General features: G+C 39.2%; 1 protein-coding gene across 6 annotated transcripts in view; it reads left to right on the forward strand.

Annotated features, from left to right (window-relative positions):
• The first annotated feature begins 24 nt into the window (after nucleotides 1-24).
• CFAP206 (cilia and flagella associated protein 206) overlaps nucleotides 25-22,898 on the forward strand; it is a 44,174-nt gene continuing 21,300 nt past the window's right edge. The window contains exons 1-8 of one of the 6 annotated variants that reach the window (XM_086707382.1): nucleotides 25-326; nucleotides 3,342-3,454; nucleotides 4,063-4,146; nucleotides 7,112-7,202; nucleotides 8,625-8,813; nucleotides 9,608-9,766; nucleotides 11,276-11,484; nucleotides 22,670-22,789. In XM_086707382.1, coding sequence (XP_086563508.1) covers nucleotides 3,347-3,454; nucleotides 4,063-4,146; nucleotides 7,112-7,202; nucleotides 8,625-8,813; nucleotides 9,608-9,766; nucleotides 11,276-11,484; nucleotides 22,670-22,789 — 960 coding nt within the window. In that variant the 5' untranslated portion in view covers nucleotides 25-326; nucleotides 3,342-3,346. Of the gene's footprint in view, nucleotides 327-593; nucleotides 740-3,341; nucleotides 3,455-4,062; nucleotides 4,147-7,111; nucleotides 7,203-8,624; nucleotides 8,814-9,607; nucleotides 9,767-11,275; nucleotides 11,485-22,669; nucleotides 22,790-22,898 lie in introns of those variants that run through there. The other 5 variants (XM_025926116.2, XM_086707384.1, XM_086707381.1 and 2 more) reach the window with 5 other exon arrangements.

The following is a 22,898-nucleotide window of genomic DNA, read 5'->3' on the forward strand; positions in this document are numbered from 1 at the left end:
GTTACCGGGCCCTCTTGGAGTACCCAGCAGCTTGCCGGCCCCATGGTTACCGGGCCCTCGTGGAGTACCCTGAAGTCCCGCAAAGCGGGGGAAGAGGGAAACCATCGTATAGACTGGCCGCCGGCTCTCCAAGCCACGGTGACCCCACCCGGGGCTCTGCGCCCTTCAGGCGCGAGGAGGGAGCACGGGCAGCGGGTATAGCCCCTGAGGCTGGAGACACTCTGTGCAGCCTCGGTTGAGACCTAACTGTCGGTCAGAACTCCTTTCCTTGCGCCCAGGCTGAGCGGAAACAGGTTGCTTCCGGCCGGAGTCGCCCAGGCCCGCAGGTCAGACCTCTAACTCGCTCTGAGCCGGCATCAGAGGTTCGGGCCTCTCCGGGGTGCTACTCGCACCCCTAAAGGCCAGATGTCGGGAGATGTAGAGCTTCAAGTGGGGAGGAGGAGGGTACTGAGGGGAGTCAGTAGTGACCCTCTGCGCTGGGCCCACGGCACTCGGGAACGCACACAGACATGGGCGCACGCACAGACGGACACGCGCACACGCGCAACTAACACTTTTTGAATACTAGTTACACGTTGTATTAAGCGCTTGCGTTATGCCACGTGCTGTTTTAAACACTAAGTGTATAGAACTTACTTAGGTCTTGGGACAACTCTGGGGAGAGGGTAGTAGTCTCATCAAATTTTTTAGAGGAGGAAGCCGGCTTACGGAGAGGGGAAGCAAATGTCCAGAGTCTCAGGTACATGGCAATGAGAAAGAACGAAATATGGCCCTTTGTAGCAATGTGGATGGAACTGGAGAGTGTGATGCTAAGTGAAATAAGCCATACAGAGAAAGACAGATACCATATGTTTTCACTCTTATGTGGATCCTGAGAAACTTAACAGAAATCCACGGAGGAGGGGAAAGAAAAAAAAAAAAAAAGAGGTTAGAGTGGGAGAGAGCCAAAGCATAAGAGACTGTTGAGAACTGAGAATAAACTAAGGGTTGATGGGGGGTGGGAGGGAGGAGAGGGTGGGTGATGGGTACTGAGGAGGGCACCTTTTGGGATGAGCACTGGGTGTTGTATGGAAACCAATTTGACAATAAATTTCATATATTGAAAAAAAAAACAAGGAAATGCAATTTCAAAAAAAAAAAAAAAAGAAAGAAAATGAACAAGTCACCGTGGATCCCAGGCAGTCTGGTTCTGCTGGACAAAATGCCAAGTGCTACCTTATCTGAACACAAATAATGCTGAGAGTTAGCTTTATCTACCCTAATTGTCTTTGTTATTCTCTACATGCAAAGAAATCCTGTGCTCAGTTACTGATGGATGCTTAGGAAGATCGGAAAACTCAATAATCATTAAAACCTACCACCCTTTACTGGTTTGTAGTAAATGGAATTAATACTTAATACTGGGAGTTCATTTAAAAATTGATATTTCACATAATAGATTTTGATTTTTTTCTTTTATGTTTTTAATCAAAAGTCCAAACTCCAACTTGGATGTGTAGGAAAGAGAATTTAGATGATCCAAGCAAGAATTGTTTTCCAAGGGGCGCCTGGGTGGCGCAGTCGGTTAAGTGTCCGACTTCAGCCAGGTCACGATCTCGCGGTCCGTGAGTTCGAGCCCCGCGTCGGGCTCTGGGCTGATGGCTCAGAGCCTGGAGCCTGTTTCTGATTCTGTGTCTCCCTCTGTCTCTGCCCCTCCCCCGTTCATGCTCTGTCTCTCTCTGTCCCAAAAAAATAAATAAACGTTAAAAAAAAAAAAAAAAAAAAAGGCTTGTAAATCCTTACTGTTAAAAAAAAAAAAAAAGAATTGTTTTCCAAGAGTCTCATATAATTATTAAAGATCATTTAGTGAATGTGGTGGCATAAGCGTTTCCTCTTTCAAACTGTAATCTGCCATCTGCCCATAGGCCTGATGTTTCTCATTATATCTACCTCCCCAATAATGTTTAGTTATCCAATTAAAAAAATATAAATATGCTTTTGGTGACTATCATTTAAATTGTCAACCTAAAAACAAACCAGTTCAAGGGATAAGGCGGTTGTTTGGGATAAAATGATTGGGGTCAGGGGTGTACAGATTTAGGTAGAAACCCAAATAGTGTACTGATTAAAGGAGGTGGCCTCAGGGTTTTTATGGAAAAAAAAGTTTAGGTAAGTTTTTAAAAAAGAGCTCATTGGTGCTGACAGGCAGGGCTAGATTTACACTTCATTCATTGGTCAGGTGAAGTAGTCACTAGTCAAAAGTTCATATTTATCATCATGCTTTTCAAACAGGATTTTCTTGTTCTTGCCGACTTGGAATGTTGGCAGTTTGGCTTAGTTCAAAGATTCAGAGAAGGGGACGTGTGAGGCAGTTCCCCTGAAATGGCTGCTCCTGCTCTATTTTAAAAATGTCTCTACTTATGTCATTTTCTCAAAATTGGAAATATTTCAGTCCCAATTTGACGTCCTGATTGCTCTTTCTGTCATCAACAAAATCCCTCATTTTTGTAAATATAGAAGTTTTTTATCTTTATAGATGCTAATGCATGCTAATAAGTTGAGATAAATAATTGTATGACTCTTTACAAATATAATAAGAAATCTAAAGAGGAAAAATCATATATAAATACTGTTAGGGTGGCAAAGAATTGCACGAAGAGTAGAGCAAGAGGCAGGACAGAGTTTATTTACTCTCCACGGGAGGAGAGGGGCCAGATATCCAGAGAGATGTCGCCGGGACTTCTTTTGGGTTGGGCCTTTTAAAAAAAAATTTTTTTTTTAAGTTTGTTTATTCATTTTGAGAGACAGAGCAAGCAGGGTAAGGGCAGAGAGAGAGGGAAGGGGGAGAGAGAGAATCCCAACCAGGCTCCAAACCACCAGCATGGAGCCCAACACGAGATTCGAACTCACAAACTGTGAGATCATGACCTGAGCCGAAACCAAGAATCAGAGGCTTAACCTACTGAGCCACCCAGGCGCCCCTGGGCTAAGCCTTTTAAGGGTTTTGTTTGTTTGTTTTTCTTCTTTAAGGATGTGAGAGGGTTGCACCTGTACCCATGGTGGGTGTGGGGAGGTGGGGAGGGGGTCAATTCTTGTCCAGGTAGAGCAGGAGGCAGCAGGTTTCTCCTGGGGCTCTGTCTGGGGCTTGTCTGAGATGAGGGTTGTGGTCAGGCTAGAGAAGAATATGTTTTATAGTTGGGATCTATAGTAGGGAGGGCCCTGTGACCTAGGGAAACAAAGAGTCAGGGCCAAGTGCAGCCACCTGTGAACTTTGTCTGTAAGCTTGGCTGGGGGTGGGGGTGGGGTTTTTGAATAGAGTCATTTCAAATACAATTCTTAAAAAAAAACATTGTTTTATTTAGCTAGAATGCCTCCCACTCAGGCAGAAAGTGTTATAAAGAATATCATTCGAGAAATAGGACAAGAATGTGCAGCCCATGGAGAGACTGTTTCTGAAACTCTGGCAGCTTTTATGGTAAGAATGAATATTTTTTTGAATTACTGCTTTATTAAAAAATAGCCTTAAGTGGTACCCATTTCTCTCTTAAAATTCTGTGAAGTTTTCCTAAATGTTATTCAGTTGAAAACATTGAGACCATTGAACAAGTTAGCAAAAAAATGTTTTTCAATGAAGCATGTCAGTTCTAGATATATAGAAACTGATTTAGAAGATCTTGATTGGTTTTGGAAACATCAATTATGTCATATGTCAGAGTTTTAACGTGTATTTTTGTTCACCTTTGTAAAAATTACTCATTGCCTTGGTCTCTTTGTTCTTGCTTTTGTTTTAATGATACACAATAAAAATGTGATAAAATATTCAAATAGTTTCCCTATCTAGAGTCTACTCACTGCTTTCAAGTTATTTCTCCATATAATTTTTTGAACACCATATTCAAATTTGATGTTTATTGCTTCCTTTCTTCGACCTGTAGTGAAGGTGCTGATGAATTGGATGATAATAAAATCAGCTGAATAATCGACCCCTGAGTAATCAGGAGGCAGCTGTTTAAAAAATGGAAACAAAATAGTTTCATAATTATATGAGATAAAATGATTTAATAGATTCTTTCCTATTCACAGGTGAAAGCTGTTGTCTTGGACCCAAGTAATGGCTTTAACATGGATAGAACCCTCATGAAAAGTGACGTACAGAAACTTGTTAAGGTGGTTATACAACAGTTCTCAAATTTTAAATTACTTATTTGCAATTCTGAATACAATATTTGTGTTAGCCATTAGTGCTGTGCTTCATGAAATAAGACCCTACCAACTAGTGGTAGAAACAAGTGTGAGATGTATTGTTTCTCATAAGGTCTAGAGATACACAGGTTGTTTTTCCTGGCTTCCTGGGCCACCATCCTGTATAGGCTTTCGTGCAATGGTTATAAGATAGCTGCTCCATCTCTAGGTAGGTGTGAGGGAAGAGGGCAAAGGGCAAACTGTGTGTGCCAATTGGGTCTGTCACTTTCTATTAAGAAAGTAATAGCTTTCTCAGAACTTTTCTCTTGTGCTTACATTTATTGACCAGAATGATAATGCAAGTGAGCCTGGGACATTGATTTCTTTTTCTTTTTTTCAACAGAACAAATCTTTGTCCCAGTCCAGATTGGGGCTATTAGGAAGGATGGGTATGGATATTGGCAGGCAGCGGTATCTCACAGTATTTTAGAGACCTTTTGTTATTAATCTAATGTTACATTGAAAACATTATTATTTTTTAAGTTCTTTTAGTGTTTATTTATTTTTGAGAGACAGAGAGACAGAGTGCGAGCAGGGCAGAAGGAGAGGGAGACACAGAATCCAAAGCAGGCTCCAGGCTCTGAGCTGTCAGCACAGAGCCCGACGAGGGGCTCGAACCCACAAACTGTGAGATCATGACCTGAGCCAAAGTTGGGACGCTTAACTGACTGAGCTACCCAGGCGCCCCACATCGAGAATATTATTAACTGACTTGTCATACAGTATAAAATTACATAGTACTAAATTAAGATTCATATAATTATTGATTCAGTGTAATTTGTGCTTTTCAATTCTGAAGGAAAAATTGAAGCTCTAGCAAATAATTCATAGTTAGAAATAAAGTATATTTGCCTGAAAACTAGTTTTAGGAACCAAAGAAGGTAGAAATTTTAGACATCATTAGTTTTTTCACGTGTTTTAAGTTTGACTCACTTGATATAGGTGCTTACATATTTATTTTCTAAATATTCCTGAATGTATTTCCTAAAAATTGAACGTAATTTTTTTCTCCCAGGCTTAATGATTTTAATTTTAATTCCCTCCTTCACACAAAGGACTTTATAAACAAGGTTTCCCAGGCTGGTGTGTGGATATTTCCTGGGCTCAAGCAAATGGCAGAGAAAATTTTCATCACCCCATCACCCATCGTCTCTCATAGCCAGCAATTCACACAGTGGAGCACAGGTCTATATGCAGCTTCCAGAGGGATCAGGAAGAGCTTTGGAAGCCTGGAGCTGGGGAATATGTTAGGATGATTCTGCAGTAGAGATGCCATGATTACGCAGGGCAGCCTAGAGCTGGGTCTTTCTGTGATGATTGTCTGCCTGTCTGTCTGTCTGTCTGTCTGTATTTTGAGAGACAGAGAACGTGAGTGGAGGAGGGGCAGAGAGGGAGACAGAGAATCCCAAGCAGGCTCAGCGCTGTCAGTGCAGACTCTGACTTGGGGCTTGACCTCACGAACTGTGAGCTCATGACCTAAGCCAAGATCAAGAGCAGGTCACTTAACTGACTGAACAACCCAGGAGCCCTCTGTGCTGATTTTAAATGTGGTATGAAACCTGTTCTTAGCAATAGGGGAAATGGCCATGATGGTCGGTCAGAAATTTTATTGAAAAGATCTGGAGGAAAATCAAGGAGAGACAGAAAATAAATTTTTCTCTTTTTCAGGGCTCAAGAAGAGTTTTCTTTTTTCCTCTAACTCACCCAAGTTAGAAAGAATCAAACTCAATTTACTTTTTTTTTTTTTTTAATTTTTTTTTTTTAACGTTTATTTATTTTTGAGACAGAGAGAGACAGAGCATGAATGGGGGAGGGTCAGAGAGAGAGGGAGACACAGAATCTGAAACAGGCTCCAGGCTCTGAGCGGTCAGCACAGAGCCCGACGCGGGGCTCGAACTCACGGAGTGTGAGATCGTGACCTGAGCTGAAGTCGGCCGCTTAACCGACTGAGCCACCCAGGCGCCCCAAAACTCAATTTACTTTTAATGTGACAGGTACATAAATTATCAATGTACATCTTGCTTCAGAGGACAAAGATTGTTTCCTTTTTTTCTCAATTAAAAATCATGTGGATGAGGTAATTTTTGTATTTGTGAAGGAAGTTTGTTTTTAGAACAGTACTTTCCCACCTGGAGGGATCTAGGTGCACAGGCTCCATAAAAGCACAGGGTCCAGGCCTTGGTCTTATATTCAGTCTCCGTCCTCCCAGGAAAGCAGGGTTGGTGCTCAGGAAGGTGCAAGGAGGGTGTTGCCGCTGCTACGTCTGCTGCCTGCATATATAAAGCCTAAGGGGTGAGATAGGAAAGAGAGAAAGAATTCAGGTTGATCATCTAATCTAAAGGGGCAAAGCAGAGAAGTAGAATGGGCCATCTATGTGGGAGGAAAATGGGAGAAAACAGACCAGGGGAGGAAATTTTGAAATAGAAACCAGAGCCAGAGAGATTTTGTGAGAGAGGAACAGCCTTTTATAAAATAAAAGTAACCCCCAAAATCAGCAAAGAAGGAGTGTTGCTTAAGAGGCTCAAATAAATAGTAATGAGGGGCTCTAGATGAGCTCTGGACAGGAGCCTAAGCTTCGTGGAGCATTTACTCATATCCAGACTGGATAGACAAACCAAAGAGTCAGATTTCTCACCTTTGACTAGACTATTAGCCACCTGCATATGGTGATATTGCTGATCTCAGGGAAATAACTTACTACTTCTTAAACGTTGTGGTGGGCTAAACTGTGAAGCATGAAGTCCTCAAAGAGCAAAATAATAAAAGGGGCTATTGGTGGATAAATATCAGAAACCATTGCTTTGATGTTTCTCTTAATTTTTGAAAATAACTGTAGTAAATACTTACATGTCAGAAAATATAACCAGAAACATGGGATATTCTTTTCTAGCTTTGTGTATCTCGGTTATTGGATAGTAAAAATCCATCCCTGGACACCATTAAGATGCAAGTCTACTTTGATATGAATTATACAAGTCGAGGTAACATATCTACCTATTTTGATACCCTTTTTAAAGGATTCATATTGCGTTGCAAGTAATAAGGGCTTCATTTGGTTGACAGTGATTCATTTAATTTTTTAGTCTATCTTTTGAAAAATTTTCCAACTTTGAAGAATGTAATGAAGGTGGATATGCTCAATGAGAAAAACATTAATGGCCTTTGTGAGTGTTAAAAGTAAAGTCTAATTATTATGCCTATGATAGTTATGTTTCCAAGTCCATTGTGCTTTAACCATTTTATCGCTTACACTATAATTAGAAATTAAAACAATCAGCCCATTGAAGTTAAGAGTTTCTAATTTGCTGATTTTTTTGTTTTTGCTTTGTATTATCTTATAGTGCTTACCTAAATTAGGTAACTATCCCAAAATGAAATGAATGATGGGAAATTGAAGTTTAGAACTTATTTCCTTATGTAAGTAGTTTACTATATACATCAAAGGTACAAGAGAAAAAGGAAAATAAATTCCTCTATAGACTAGATTCCCTCTGCCCCACTGCAATACCATTATTATTAACCATTTGGTGAAGTGTATTGAACTTGCAGTTATGCTACGTATATAAATTACATATCTTGCTTTTTTGCTTCATAATAATGAAATTTTAAAGTGATAATGGAATTGATGAAATTGTAATTTAGATTTTTAAATTTCATAAAGTTCTCAGTTGTTTTTGTGGTAAGGGTATAGATATATACTGTACATGGTTGGTATGTTAATTTTTGCCCTTGTAATAGTAAAATGGGATGTCTTACTGAGTTAGTTGCAAGAATTGTCCTACGTGAATTGTGGTTTCTGCCACAATTAGGCCTAGACCTCACCATATCACAGGAAGAGGGGAGAGGGATATAATTCTCAATGCAACATCAGATTATCAGTAATGCTATTCAAAGTAAATTTATCTAGACCTAAAATAATCGAACAGGAATATTTACATATATGTATATTTATACTATACATGCTTGCATATAGTACACTACCTGGGCTTACATGTAGTGTAAATATATGTGTGTGTGTGTGTGTGTGTGTATGTATATATATGTTTCTAGTATGTGTGTTTATAATATATATATTATAAGTTGTCTCTTATGCTTTTCCTGCTTAATTAGGAGGTTTTAGCCCTCTTAGATATTACTGTTGGGTTGTCTGTTGAAAGTCTTATGTATTTTGAAAAAACATGCCATTTAAAGCCCTGTAATAATCTTTCCTACTAGATTTTTGCCTTGAGGTTACTTACTGACCACTGTTTATTTTTTATTGTGATTATTACATCTTAAGAAAACACTTGTTTTTGTGCAATAGAATTGCCATACCCAAGCTATTTTTTTCCTCTGGTCCTACTTTCTTCTGTGATGAGAATTCTAAGTCAAATATGTGGAACATTGTCCTTTGCCAATTTTAGAGGAATTTCTTGAAGAACATCACCGAATCCTGGAGTCTAGATTAGGCTCTGTTATCAGAGAAATTACAGATAACAGAGCATGCACTAGAGAAGAATTGGAAAGCCTCTACCGAAAGATTGTCAGCTATGTGTTACTACGTTCTGGGCTGGGATCCCCTACAGATATCAAGGTTGTCAGAGAGGCAACAGGTAAAAAATCTGTATGATTCCCATTCCATATGTGAAAAGATATGAACATTGTATATCTCGTAAAAGCTGTTAAATTAAAAGTATTGAAGACTGAATTTCCCTTTTTATCTGGAAAAAAAAATCAGCACAAATAAGAGGTTAAAACTTAGCCAGATTCCTTTTACAGTGTTTATTAACTCTAAAACCCAAGTAGCACCTCTGGAAAGTGCATATTGTTAATTTTCTTGGAGCTGCACATGTCCAGGGATCCATCATTCCTCACGAGAGAAACACTGGCAGCGTGATTAACAGTGCCAGGCTGATCAGGTAATGGGGACTGTTGGAAAGGGAGATTTCATATTGATTAAAGGCGTTGCATTTGTCACCTAAAATGGATGATGGAAAAGGACGCTGTTTTAGCCTCAGGAAGTATTTGCCCACTTTGATAATTTAAGGTAAGGAAGACGCAAGATTTCTAGTCTTTTTTGGCTTTCTTCCACAATTATTTTAAAGCAGTGATTCTTCTATTCAGAATTCTAATTAGAAAGCTTGTTTTAATGCCCATTGTCAAAAATTACTGATGGGTGCTTAATTATTGAAAATAGACACAAGGCAATGGCATTATTTTCAGGAGCCCAGCTTTGACATGTGATAAGTGTTGTTATATATTCTGTAACCACGTATCAGAAATGCAAAGAATCTATAAGTAGCTCTGTAAGGACAGGCCTCTCAACTTTCTGCTGAAAGAACGCTATAGTTTAGGATCTGATATCTTTATTCTACCATTTTGTTGTCCTTTTTGTGGTTTGTTTTAGCTGCCCTACAGAGTATTTTCCCTCAGGCTGAGCTTGGGACGTTTCTAACACTTTCTAAGAAGGACAAAGAACGCCAACTGAAAGAACTTACCATGGTTGTTACCGGGATTCGTTTATTTAACCGAGACTGTGGAAAAGGAGGAGAAGGCATTGATGACTGTAGGTATATCCTTAGGTTAAGTCTACAAGTTATGCAGGTTTAAAATCTAACCTGCACAGTGAGGAAAATAACGTACAGTACTCCGCTGGCATTCTTAGATTTAAGGTGTTCAGTTTTGACTCTACCTTAGGCACAACTACTTTAATAATGGATGGTAATTTTTAGTTTTTCTGGGGCAAGACTTGCAGTATTATAAACCACGAAGCTAGTGGGGAAGAGTGAATCAGTAGAAGGAATGAGGAGCCTGCCTCGAGGCCAGCCTCCTTAATTCAATGGGCTCTGTGTTCTTTATTCCAAGTCAAATAACCAATTAAAAAAATAAAAATCACCCTGAAAACAGTGGCTGATGCAATTAACAGAATGCAAAGGTATAAGAGGGGATATTTGCAAATCTGCAAATCCAGGAGCATTTACTGTGCTGTTACATACTTAATGCATTCACCATCTGTAGGTTTGAAAGCACTCATGAAACACTTGATTAGGGTACTCAGTAGAAGGAACTTCCTTATGAATTTGATATACATGTAGGCCCACTGAGAAGATGTTAGTATCTTTTTACCAGATCACTTATCTAGTATAACAGGGTCAGTTTTTCTGTTTTAAAAACTGTTCTAGAAAGTCAAGTTTCCACTCTTTATAAAGTTCCTTATCTTGCTAGACTGTTCTGTTTTTTTCGGTATCCTGATGAGTTTCCTTTTTTTTTTTTTTTTTTTAATGTTTGTTTATTTTTTTTTTCAACGTTTTATTTATTTTTGGGACAGAGAGAGACAGAGCATGAACGGGGGAGGGGACAGAGAGAGAGAGGGAGACACAGAATCGGAAACAGGCTCCAGGCTCTGAGCCATCAGCCCAGAGCCTGACGCGGGGCTCGAACTCCCGGACCGTGAGATCGTGACCTGGCTGAAGTCGGACACTTAACCGACTGCGCCACCCAGGCGCCCCAATGTTTGTTTATTTTTGAGAGAGAGAGAGAGACAGAGTGTGAGTGGGGGAGAGGCAGAGAGAAAGAGAGACACAGAATTTGAAGCAGGCTCTAGGCTCTGAGCTGTCAGCACAGAACCTGACGTGGGGCTCGAACCCACGAGCTGAAGTCATATGCTTAACTGACTACGCCACCCAGTGCCCCAATATCCTGATGAATCTCTTAAGTCACATACTTCCCCCCCCTTTCTTTTTTTTTTTTTAACAAAATATGCCTTTTCTAGAGGTACATGATCGGTAGCACATAATACCAAAGCCTGTCTATTCTTTAGATTCTTCTATATTTTAGTGGCAAAAGCTGATCTGCTCTACAATGTCTTTTGTTTGGACAGATTTCACCCCCCCACATACCCCCCCGCCCAGTTCTTTATTTCATGGTGTAGGGAGAAATATATGAAATATATACCTTCTTATTATTAATTTGGTTAAGAAAAAAAACTACTAAATTTAATGCTCAAAATGCGACCACTTCGAAGGCTTCTTCTTTGTAGATTCTTTCATGTCTCTCAATATACTTTTAAAAACAGTGCCAGCTATTCTACAGGAAGCAGTCCCAGCCACCACTCAACACATCGATTCCCAACTTCAGATTGCGCAGGACCAGGCATACCGCTACACAGCCATCCTTGAGACAGTAGCAAAGAACCCACTCTTGAGTATGGAACTTCAGCCATATATGTTAAAAGAAGCACTGTATAATATGCGGCAATATGAGACCTTCCTTCAGATCATTTTGGTGAGTTAATGTCGTAAGATCTGGCCTTTTCCATAGAATGCAACTACTTTATGCATTATGGGCATAAATATAAAAAATATTTGTATATATTGTTTAATATATATTAAACAAAAGGTAGAATCGGGTTACTGATACAGGAGACAGTCTTAATAACTGCTCGGTTTATATTGCATATGTTGGGCTGAGAACTAAAATAGAAATGGGGAAGCTGGATTTTTATTTTAATGAAAAATATTGATAGGAATTGATTTGTGTAGTTGTTGATTGTCTCTGGTGCTCAGTGGAATGATTGTTAGCATGCTGTAGTTAAGCAGAGGTGTGTGTGTGTATGTAAGTAATACTGTATTGTTTTCATGCAAAGCAAGTATCTAATGTACATTTTGGCAGGTAGTTGGCCAAATAATTTTTATGTAATTGTTCTTGCAAAAATTGGTTGAAAAGATTTTTATTGCTAATATTTTTATTTTTATTTATTTTTTTTTTAATTTTTTTTTTCAACGTTTATTTATTTTTGGGACAGAGAGAGACAGAGCACGAACGGGGGAGGGGCAGAGAGAGAGGGAGACACAGAATCGGAAACAGGCTCTAGGCTCTGAGCCATCAGCCCAGAGCCCGACGCGGGGCTCGAACTCACGGACCGCGAGATCGTGACCTGGCTGAAGTCGGACGCTTAACCGACTGCGCCACCCAGGCGCCCCCTAATATTTTTATTTTTAAAGTTATTTTTTCATGTTTATTTTTGAGAGCGCGCATGTGCATGCACGCGCACGTGCGCACACACACACACACACACACACACACACACACACACACACACGAGTGAGCAGGGGAGGGGCAGAGGGAGACAGCCAGACAGACAGACAGAGGATCCAAAGCAGGCTCTGTGCTGACAGCAGAAAGCCTGATGCAGGGCTCGAACTCACAAACTATGAGATCATGACCTGAGCTGAAGTTGGATGCCTAACTCACTGAGCCACCCAGGCATCCCTATTTCTAGTATTTTTAGATCTATTGAACAAGCCAGACAGTAACCCCACATAGTTGGAAAATATGGTAAAGTGGTAATTTTAAACTTTTTTTAAAAAGTGGCAGAGCACATTCAGATACAATTTTACTCAGAACCCTAAAAGTATAAAACAGGTATCTAGGTGAAAGGATTGAGGGACCTTTTCACCAAGGAACATCCCCATTCCACCCTAGGGTTCTAGGGGACACAGTTTGTTAACTGCATCTTGACAGTGAGCTGTGTTCCTACCAGTCGATGTTTTTTGTTTGTTTGTTTGTTTTTGTTTTTAGCTTTATTGAGACATAATTGACAACACTGTAAGATATTAAAAATGTACAATGTGATGATTTGATGTATGTATACATTGTGAAAGTGTTTCTTCCATTGAGTTAATTAACACATTCATCCCACTGGTCACTGTTTACCTTTACACAATGTCTACTTTCCAATAACTGTGAGACTCAGGGTCAGTGAACTGTCTTTCATATGAGTGAATACCAGTGTCTTGAAGGACAGAACAGGATGTGTTTTTAATTCATATCTTGATGTCTTGATACTCCTTCTGGATGCACTTGATCTGTCTTCTCTCCTTACCTTCACTGTAGGGAATAGAAAGAAAGACATCCAGATGACATGACTTCATGGCAAGAAACTAGGTTGTGGTCCTCACAACTGGCTAACTATCTAATTGCCTTCAGAGATGAGGATTGTAAATCAGCTATTCTAATGGTTTAGAATCATTTTTTAATGTTTATTTTTGAGAGAGAGAGAAAAAGAGAGGAAGGGGCAGAGAGAGGGGTGGATAGAAGATTTGAAGCAGGCTCCTTACAGCAGAGAGCCTGATGAGGGGCTCGAACCCATGAACCATGAGACCATGACCTGAGCTGAAGTTGAATGCTCGACTGAGTCACCCAGGCGCCCCTAAACCAAATTATTCTTTACGTGGATGTTCCTCTAACATTGACTTGTGGCTATCAGCCTTATCTAGATAGTCAGATACTGAGAGGATTTTATAATCAGTTTATCTTGAAGTACACGTAGATCTGTAGGATTAAGAATCTCACATTGACTTCATCATCTGTGTTTGGAAGGGATACCATAAGAAAGAACCTTCAGAAACTGTCACACATAATGTAAGGATGTTGTCAAGAATGTCATCCATTATGTAGCATCTTCTCAGAGCTTTCATTTGTGGATCATGCTCAGCTAATTTCCAGTCTGAAAGTCTCATTGTTGTTTTCATCCTCAGAGCTAGAGGGACAGTGAGTAGAGTATATAAGCAATGAGTGTGGGCTCTGCAACTAGAATGCTTGTGTTCTAATCCTGACTTTGCCACTTACTCAATCCGTGTCTTTGAGGAAATTGCTTAACTTCTCTGTCTTGGTTTCCACATCTGTAAAGTGGGATTATTGATAGTCTTCAGTATACAAGTAAGGTAGAACAGTGCCCGGCACATAGTTATGCGCTCAACAAATTGCTGTTGCTGCTAATGTTTATTATTATTTTTAAAATTTTTTAATGTTTATTTATTTTTGAGACAGAGAGAAAGAGCACAAGCAGGGGAGGGGCAGAGAGAGAGGGAGACATAGAATCCGAAGCAGCTCCAGGCTCTGAACTGTCAGCACAGAGCCCGACATGGGGCTTGAACCCATGAACTGTGAGATCATGACCTGAGCCAAAGTCGGTCGCTTAACCAACTGAGCTACCCAGGGGCCCCAGATAATGTTTATTATTGCCACCATCGTTGTTAGGACTTAAGCAGAATGGCTCTGATTTTATTTCTGGAGGAGAACAAACTGAAGAGCTCTTATTTTTCTAGACAGTATCTCAGGTCTAAGCCCTTTGCTGCTTACTCTATTGAGAAAGTTAACTTTCTGGTGTCCCCACTCTTTGTGACTGTTTTATGCTAACTTTAGTCAGGGTCAGAATGAGTTCTCTTAATCATCTGACTCTTTTTGGCTTAATCTTTGTTTTTGTTGTTTTGTTTTTAAATATCCAATTTTCTCCCATCAATCTACCTGAGTTACAGTTAAGGTTGCTTGTTATAGAATGGATATAGGTTTAATCGGTATTATATCTGAGTTATAAAATATGTCAGCTTATGTTGAGCTAAGAATTTTTCCTATCTATGAAATCTGTGAATATTCTTTTCTAAAGTCACATTATTTGAAAGGATGTATTAATATAACTTTTTGAAGGTTTGAATTTGATTTTAAACTTTTTTTTTGCCAATATTACATAAAGTTTATATAAACATTCATTTAAAAAATTTAATTATAGCCTGGGTAAGGTAGTGAGTTATTTTATTTTCTATTAGGATTTTATCTGCTTCAGGAAACAAATTCAGATATTCTTTTTTACATTTCTTTAATGTTTATTCATTTTTGAGAGACAGAGAGAGACACAGTGTGAGTTGGGGAGGGGCAGAGAGAGAGGGAGACACAGGGTCTGAAGCAGAAGCAGGTTCCAGGCTTCGAGCTGTCAGCACAGAGCCTATCGCAAGGCTTGAACTCAACGGTGGCGAGATCATGACCGGAGCTGAAGTCGGACACTTAACTGACTGAGCCACCCAGGCCCCGCAACAAATTCAGATATTCTGAAAGAGACGAGGGAGGGGTGATCACAGTCTTGTTGGCTATCTTAGCTGAGGGAACAGAATTCCATCCTCTGTGGGGCTCTGAAGTGCAAGGCAGTCACCAGAGAAAGCCACTCATTGTTATGGTGCAAGTAAATGCTGCATTTCACATGTAACATTCGTAAAATGTGTAAGTCAAGACTTTAGTAGATTTCTTCTCCCTAAGCTATGTTCACAGGGCCTATTCACAAAGTAGACAACATTAGACTTCTTGATTTTTTCCTGATAATGCCAGTAAAAAAAAAAAAAAAAATCAGGTAGGTGGAATTTATGTTTGTTTTAGACTTGTTGAAAATGTCCATGGAACAAATTATGAGGAATTTATTAATTAAAAGGAACAAATTATGAGGAATTTATTAATTAAAAGGGACTGGGTGGCTTTTAAAGGAAGGGGTTAAAAATTAAAAGGGACTGGGTGGCTTTTAAAAGGAAGGGCTATCTGGGTGGCTCAGTCAGTTGAGCGTACAACTCTTGATTTCAGCTCAGGTCATGATTCCAGGGTTGTGGGATTTAGCAGCGTGTCTGGCTCCACATTGAGCGTGGAGCCTGCTTGAGATTTTCTCTCTCTATCCCTCTGCCCCTTCTGTGCTCGAGAGCGGATGCTGTCTGCTCGAGATGCTGTCTCTTATAAAAAAAAAAAAAAGAGTGGGGAAGAAGCATGCTGGCATCATATGCTTTTCCAAAGCAGTTTTTTGACTCATTATGAACAAAAATTTAAAAAAAAAAATTTTTTTTTAACATTTATTTATTTTTGAGACAGAGCATGAACAGGGGAGGGGCAGAGAGAGAGGGAGACACAGAATGTGAAATAGGCTCCAGGCTCTGAGCTGTCAGCACAGAGCCCAACGTGGGGCTCAAACTCATGGACCGTGAGATCATGACCTGAGCTGAAGTCGGACGCTTAACCAACCGAGCCACCCAGGTGCCCCTGAACAAAAAATTTTTAAAAAGAGATAGCATTCCTAGAGGACAAATTTTATTATTATTTTTTTTCACCAACAGTCTCATGAGAAATATGTTTGTTAGGATGCTGTCAACTTCATGGTGTCAGATACAAGTGTTTCACAATGCAAAATTTATCTTTGGCAACCAGAGCTCTTGTTTTCCTGAAGTGACAGACCCATTTCATTTATTTCAGGAAAATATCTGCCAAATAGCTAAGGCTCAAAAGTCATAGTTTGTCAGTCAATTGCTCTTCAAGTAAAAATCATGTTCTGCGGGGAGCAAAGATGGTAGTTCAGCTCAAAATTCAATCAGTAAATGTTTTCCTTGAGAGAACTATGCATTTTTTTTTTCAACGTTTATTTATTTTTGGGACAGAGAGAGACAGAGCATGAACAGGGGAGGGGCAGAGAGAGAGAGAGGGAGACACAGAATCAGAAACAGGCTCCAGGCTCTGAGCCATCAGCCCAGAGCCCGACGCGGGGCTCGAACTCACGGACCGCGAGATCATGACCTGGCTGAAGTCGGACGCTTAACCGACTGCGCCACCCAGGCGCCCCGAACTATGCATTTTAATATCCAGCAGATGTGTTTTATATGTACTTTCCATCCCATCTCACTGATTGTTAAAAAGCTTGCTTGTACTTATGGATCAAGATTTAGTAAAATTAATACTTTTTACTGCATCATCAAAGATATTTTTTTTAAAAACTTCTTTAAATGTTTGTTTTTGAGAGAGAGTGCATGTGCGAGCAAGAGTGGGGGAGGGGCAGAGAGAGAGGAAGATCTAGAATCAGAAGCAGGCTCCAGGCTCTGAGCTCTCAGCAGAGAGCCCAAGGCTGGGCTTGAACTTTATGAGCTGCCATGAGATCATGACCTGAGGCAAAGTCGTTCACTTTACCAACTGAGACACCCAGGTGCCCTGTGCATTGTCAAAGATATTCTTGAGTGAAACTGGCTTTTTAAATTGAAATATAATTGACACATTACATATATTGGTTTCAGTTTTACAACACAGTGATTTACAACATACACATAGTGTATGTGTATATTGCAAATTGACTACCACAATAAGTAACATCCTTCACCACACATAGTTACAAAAACCTTTTTCTTGTGATGAGAAGTTTTAAGATTTACTCTCTGCAACTTTCAAACATACCATACAGTATTATTAGCTATAGTCACCATATTGTTACATTATATCCCCAGGACTTATCTTACAAATAAGTTTGTACTTTCTGATCTCCTTCACCCATTTCACCCACGGCCCACCCCCTGCCTATGGTAACTACTAGTCTGTTCTCTGTATTTATTTTTTTTTTTTAATTTTTTTTTCAACGTTTATTTATTTTTGGGACAGAGAGAGACAGAGCATGAACGGGGGAGGGGCAGAGAGAGAGGGAGACACAGAATCAGAAACAGGCTCCAGGCTCTGAGCCATCAGCCCAGAGCCTGACGCGGGGCTCGAACTCACGGACCGCGAGATCGTGACCTGGCTGAAGTCGGACGCTTAACCGACTGTGCCACCCAGGCGCCCCTGTTCTCTGTATTTAAAAAATTGCTTTTTATTTTTATTTTTGTAGATCCCACCTATAAGATCATACAATATTTGTCTTTCTCTCTCTGACTTATATCACTTAGCATAATGCCCATAATGCCCTCAATGTTGTCACAACGGGCAGGGTTTCCCTCTTTTTTTTTTTTGTGACTGAATAATATTCCAGTGTGTGTGTGCGTGTGTGCGTGTGTGTGTGTGCGTGTGTGTGTCTGTGTCTGTGTGTGTACACACACCCATGTGTATATGCCATATTTTCTTTATCTGTTCATCCATCAATGGTCACTTAGGTTGCTTCCATGTCTTGACTATTGTAAATAATGCTGCAATGAACATGGGGGTGCCTATGTCCTTTGAACATATACTGAGAAGTGGAATTGCTAGATCGATCATATGGTAGTTTAATTTTTTTTTTGCATTTTTTAAGTTTATTTATTTATTTTTAAATTAATTTATTTTTTAATTTACACCCAAGTTAGTTAGCATGATTTCAGGAGTAAATTCCTTAATGTCCCTTACCTATTTAGCCCATCCCCCCTCCCAAAACCCCTCTAGCAACCCTCTGTTTGTTTTCTATATTTAAGAGTCTGTTAGGTTTGGTCCCCCTCTCTGTTTTTATATTAATTTTACTTCCATTATGTTTATTGTTTTGAACGTTTTGTATCTTAAAGTCCTCATATGAGTGAAGTCATATATTTGTCTTTCTCTGACTGACTAATTTCACTTAGCATAATACCCTCCAGTCTGTCCAAATAGTTGCAAATGGCTTTTTGATTGCTGAATAATACTCCACTGTACATATATACCACATCTTCTTTATCCATTCATCCATTGATGGACATTTGGGCTCTTTCCATACTTTGGCTATTGTCGATAGTGCTGCTATAAACATTGGGGTGCATGTGCCCCTTCGAAACAGCACACCTGTATCTCTTGAATAAATACCTAGTACTGAAATTGCAAGGTTGTAGGGTAGTTCTATTTTTAATTTTTTGAGGAACCTCTATACTGTTTTCCAGAGTGGTGGCACCAGTTTGCATTCCTACCAGCCCTAACACCATTTATGAAACTAAGGCAGACTAAACTGTTAACTTCCTAGTAAGATAAAATCACAGATCCACCAGCAGTGCAAAAGACATCTTCTTTCTCCTCATCCTCGCCAACATCTGTTGTTGCCTTAGTTGTTAATGTTAGCCATTCTGACAGGTGTGAGGTGTTATCTCACTGTGGTTTTGATTTGTATTTCCCTGATGATGAGTGATGTTGAGCATTTTTTCATGTGTCAGTTGGCCATCTGGATGTCTTCTTTGGAGAAGTGTCTATTCATGTCTTTTGCCCATTTCTTTGCTGGATTATTTGTTTTTTGGGTGTTGAGTTTGATGAGTTCTTTATAGATTTTGGATACAAACCCTTTATCTGATATGTCATTTGCAAATATCTTCTCCCATCTCATTGATTGCCTTTTAGTTCTGCTGATTGTTTCCTTTGCTGTGCACAAGCGTTTTATTTTATTGAGGTCCCAGTAGTTGATTTTTGCTTTTGTTTCCCTTGCCTCCGGAGACCTGTTGAGTAAGAAGTTGCTGCAGCCAAGATCAAAAAGGTTTTTGCCTGCTTTCTCCTCGAGGATTTTGATGGCTTCCTGTCTTAGATTTAGGTCTTATTTTGAGTTTATTTTTGTGTATGGTGAAGAAAGTGGTCCAGGTTCATTCTTCTGCATGTCGCTGTCCAGTTATCCCAGCACCACTTGCTCAAGAGACTGTCTTTATTCCATTGGCTATTCTTTTCTGCTTTGTCAGAGATTAGTTGGCCATATGTTTGTGGGTCCATTTCTGGGTTCTCTATTCTGTTCCACTGATCTGAGTGTCTGTTCTTGTGCCAGTACCATACTGTCTTGATGATTACAGCTTTATAATACAGTTAGAGGTGTGGGATTGTGATGCCTCCTGCTTTGGTTTTCTTTTTCAAGATTGCTTTGGCTATTCAGGGTCTTTTCTGGTTCCATACAAATTTTAGGATTATTTGTTCTAGCTTTGTGAAGAATGCTGGTGTTTTTTTGATAGGGGTTACAGTGGTAGTTCTATTTTCAATTTTTTGAAGAATCTTCATACCATTTTTCATAGTGGCTGCACCAATTTATTTTCCCACCAACAGTGCATGAGGGTTTGCTTTTCTCCACATCTTTGCTGACACTTGTTACCACTTGTCTTTTGATACTGATAGGTGTGAGGTGATACCTCACTGTGGTTTTAATTTTCTTTTTCCTGATGGTAAGTGATGTCAAGCATTTTTCCATGTACCTGTTGGCTATTTGTATGTCTTCTTTGGAAAAATGTTATTTGGATCCTCTGGCCATTTGTTAATTGGATTGTTCGGGTTTTGTTGTTCTTGTTGTTGCTGCTGCTGTTTTTGCTGTTTATTTATAGGAGTTCTTTGTATACTTTGGATGTTAACCTCTTATCAGATATATGACTTGCAAATATTTTATCCCATTCAGCAAGTTGCCTTTCCATTTTGTTGATGGTTTCCTTTGCTGTATAGAAGCTTTTTGGTTTGTTATAGACTCACTTGTTTACTTTTGCTCTTGTTTCTTTTGCTTCTGGTGTCAAATCAAAAAAATAATCACCAAGACTGATGTCAAGAGGCTTACTGCTCCATGTTTTCTTCTAGAAATTTCAGGGTTTCAGGTATTAGATTCATGTCTTTAATCCAATATGACTTGATTTTCTGTATGTTTCATTCTTTTGCACGTTGCTGTCCAGTTTTCCCAGTACCATTTATTCAAGAGACGGTCCTTTCCACATTGTATATTATTGCTTTCTTTGTCATAAATTAGTTGACCGTATATGATGGGTTTATTTCTGGGCTCTGTATTCTGTTGATTTATGTGTCTGTTTCTATGCCACTAACATACTGTTTTGATTACTATAGCTTTGCAATATAGTTTGAAATTAGGAAGCATGATGCCTCCAGCTTTGTTCTTCTTTCTTAAGCTTGCTTGGGTACATGGGGGTCTTTTATGGCTCCATACAAGTTAGAGGATTGTTTTTCTATTTCTTTGAAAAATGCCACTGGAATTTTGATAGGAATTGCACTGAATCTATAGATGGATTTGGGTAGTATGGACATTTTAACAATATTAACTCTTCCCGTCCATGAACACAGACTATCTTTCTACTTATTTGTGAGGACCACTTTACACTAAAACTTCCACATAGTTGTGAACAAGTTCTTTTTGATAAAATGTTAACAGAGTGATTGTTTTAGGTCATAATCAGGAAAAATCAAGTATTTCTGTATGCCTACTCTGTCGGTGTCCTCTGAAAACATAGCTCTGGGGAGGAAGTCTAGAGTATTTTCAATTATAGATTTAATGAAGTTATGTATTGAATGTAACTTTTACTTTGGAGAGCATATTATTTCTGTTTCTTGTTGCTGTTGCACAAATCTGAAGAGACTTTAAGGACCCCATTTTCATATTTTATTTTTATTTTTAAGTTTATTTATTTTGAGAGAGACAGAGACCGCATGAGTGGGGAGGGTCAGACAGTGAGGGGGAGAGAGAGAGAGAGAGAGAATGAGAATCTCAAGTAGGCTCCATGCTGTCAGCGTAGAACCCGACGTGGGGCTTGAACTCATGAAACTGTGAGATCATGACCTGAGACGAAACTGAGAGTCAGACACTTAACTGAGTGAGCCACCCAGACACCCTTCATATTTGATTTCTAAAACAAAACTAACAAACAAGGGGGAAAACTCTGTGAGGTAGGCAAGGGACCTATTAGATGGGATAGATAGGATTACATGGAGCATGTAGCAAGGGGAAGGAGATGTTTAAAGAAAAGTATAGGTCAAATTAAAACAGGATGCATGTTAATATCTGTGAATAAAATATTTCATTAGTTGAAATACAATAATATTTGATATTTTAAATGAAGTAATATTTTTGTCAATTAAAAGTAGTCTAGTAGGGGTTCCTGGGTGGCTCATTCTGGTGGTCTGACTCTTGATTTCTGCTCTGCTCATGATCTCACGTTCAGTGAGATCGAACCCCGCTTCTCGCTCTGTGCTGACAGCATGGAGCTGGCTTGGGATTCTCTCTCTTCCTCCCTCTCTCTGCCCCTCCTTTGCTCGTGGGTGCACAATGCACTCCCTTCTCTCTCTGTCTCTCTCTCTCAAAATAAATAAACTTAAAAAAAAATAGTCTAGTAAAGCATATACTTAGGCTCATATTTGAAGAGTCAAATACATTTTTTTTTCTCTTCAAGTAACTGTCACTCTTTTACAATGTACTGATAAACCCATACCACCGCTATTTCTGGTCACATCTTAGGCAGTACAATATAATGGGTAAGAGCTGGGTTCTGGGCTCCATTGGTCTGGGATAGAACCATGATTCCACCCTTTATTGGCTGTGTGTCCTTGGGCACTTTACTTACCTGTGTACATCTTAGTTTTCTTATTTATACTTACTTCCTTTTTGTACTTATAAGTATTTACTATGATGCTTAGCACATAGAATAAATGTTAGTAATTATTTCAGATTCAGCATTTAATACCTTATTTTCAGATTACTATTGTCATATCAGAAATACATTGTTTTTCTTTCAGTGACGTGATTTTTAAGATGTTCTGCATTCTTGGATGTAATTTTAAAAAATCTTGGTATCAAAATTGTTTTCAGAGGAACACCTCATTAATTATATCATTAAGGAGTGGGAAAATAACAGCTGAACAAAGTTGTGTCGTAGGATCCCCTTCTCAGGAATGCAGTTATATGCCTGTCAAGGAATACCTTGAGAAAAAGAATACCTTTGGGAAAAAATTATAGCTATTGTATTTCAAAAGATTCACCTATCCAACAAATATTTCTGGAGTGCCGTTGGCACACCAGCACTGTTCTTGGTTTGCAGATACCTTGGAGAATAGAATTTCTGCTCCCGTTGTGCTTAACTTCAGGGGATGTAAGGAGCAGGTAGGGCTTAAAACACATGAATTTTTTAGTGACGTTATAAAAATATTAATGCAAATTATGTTGTCTTCACAGTCAGATATAATTACCTGTGCTCAAGAAGTAGAAATGATGATAAAGCAGTTAGGAGCCCAACTGGAACAATTAAAAATGACTGTAAAATCAAAGACTGCTGTCCCAACATCACAAGTCTTTGTAAGTATTTGCCATCAACTTTGACCTTGCTTAAGAGTGAATATACCTTTGAGTCCTATACAATCGAATCATAAGTAATCATAATTATAGTTAATCACTAAAAATATGA

This window comes from Puma concolor, chromosome B2 (assembly GCF_028749965.1).
Source record: "Puma concolor isolate L17-30 chromosome B2, mPumCon1.1.hap2, whole genome shotgun sequence".
Classification (NCBI taxonomy): domain Eukaryota; kingdom Metazoa; phylum Chordata; class Mammalia; order Carnivora; family Felidae; genus Puma; species Puma concolor.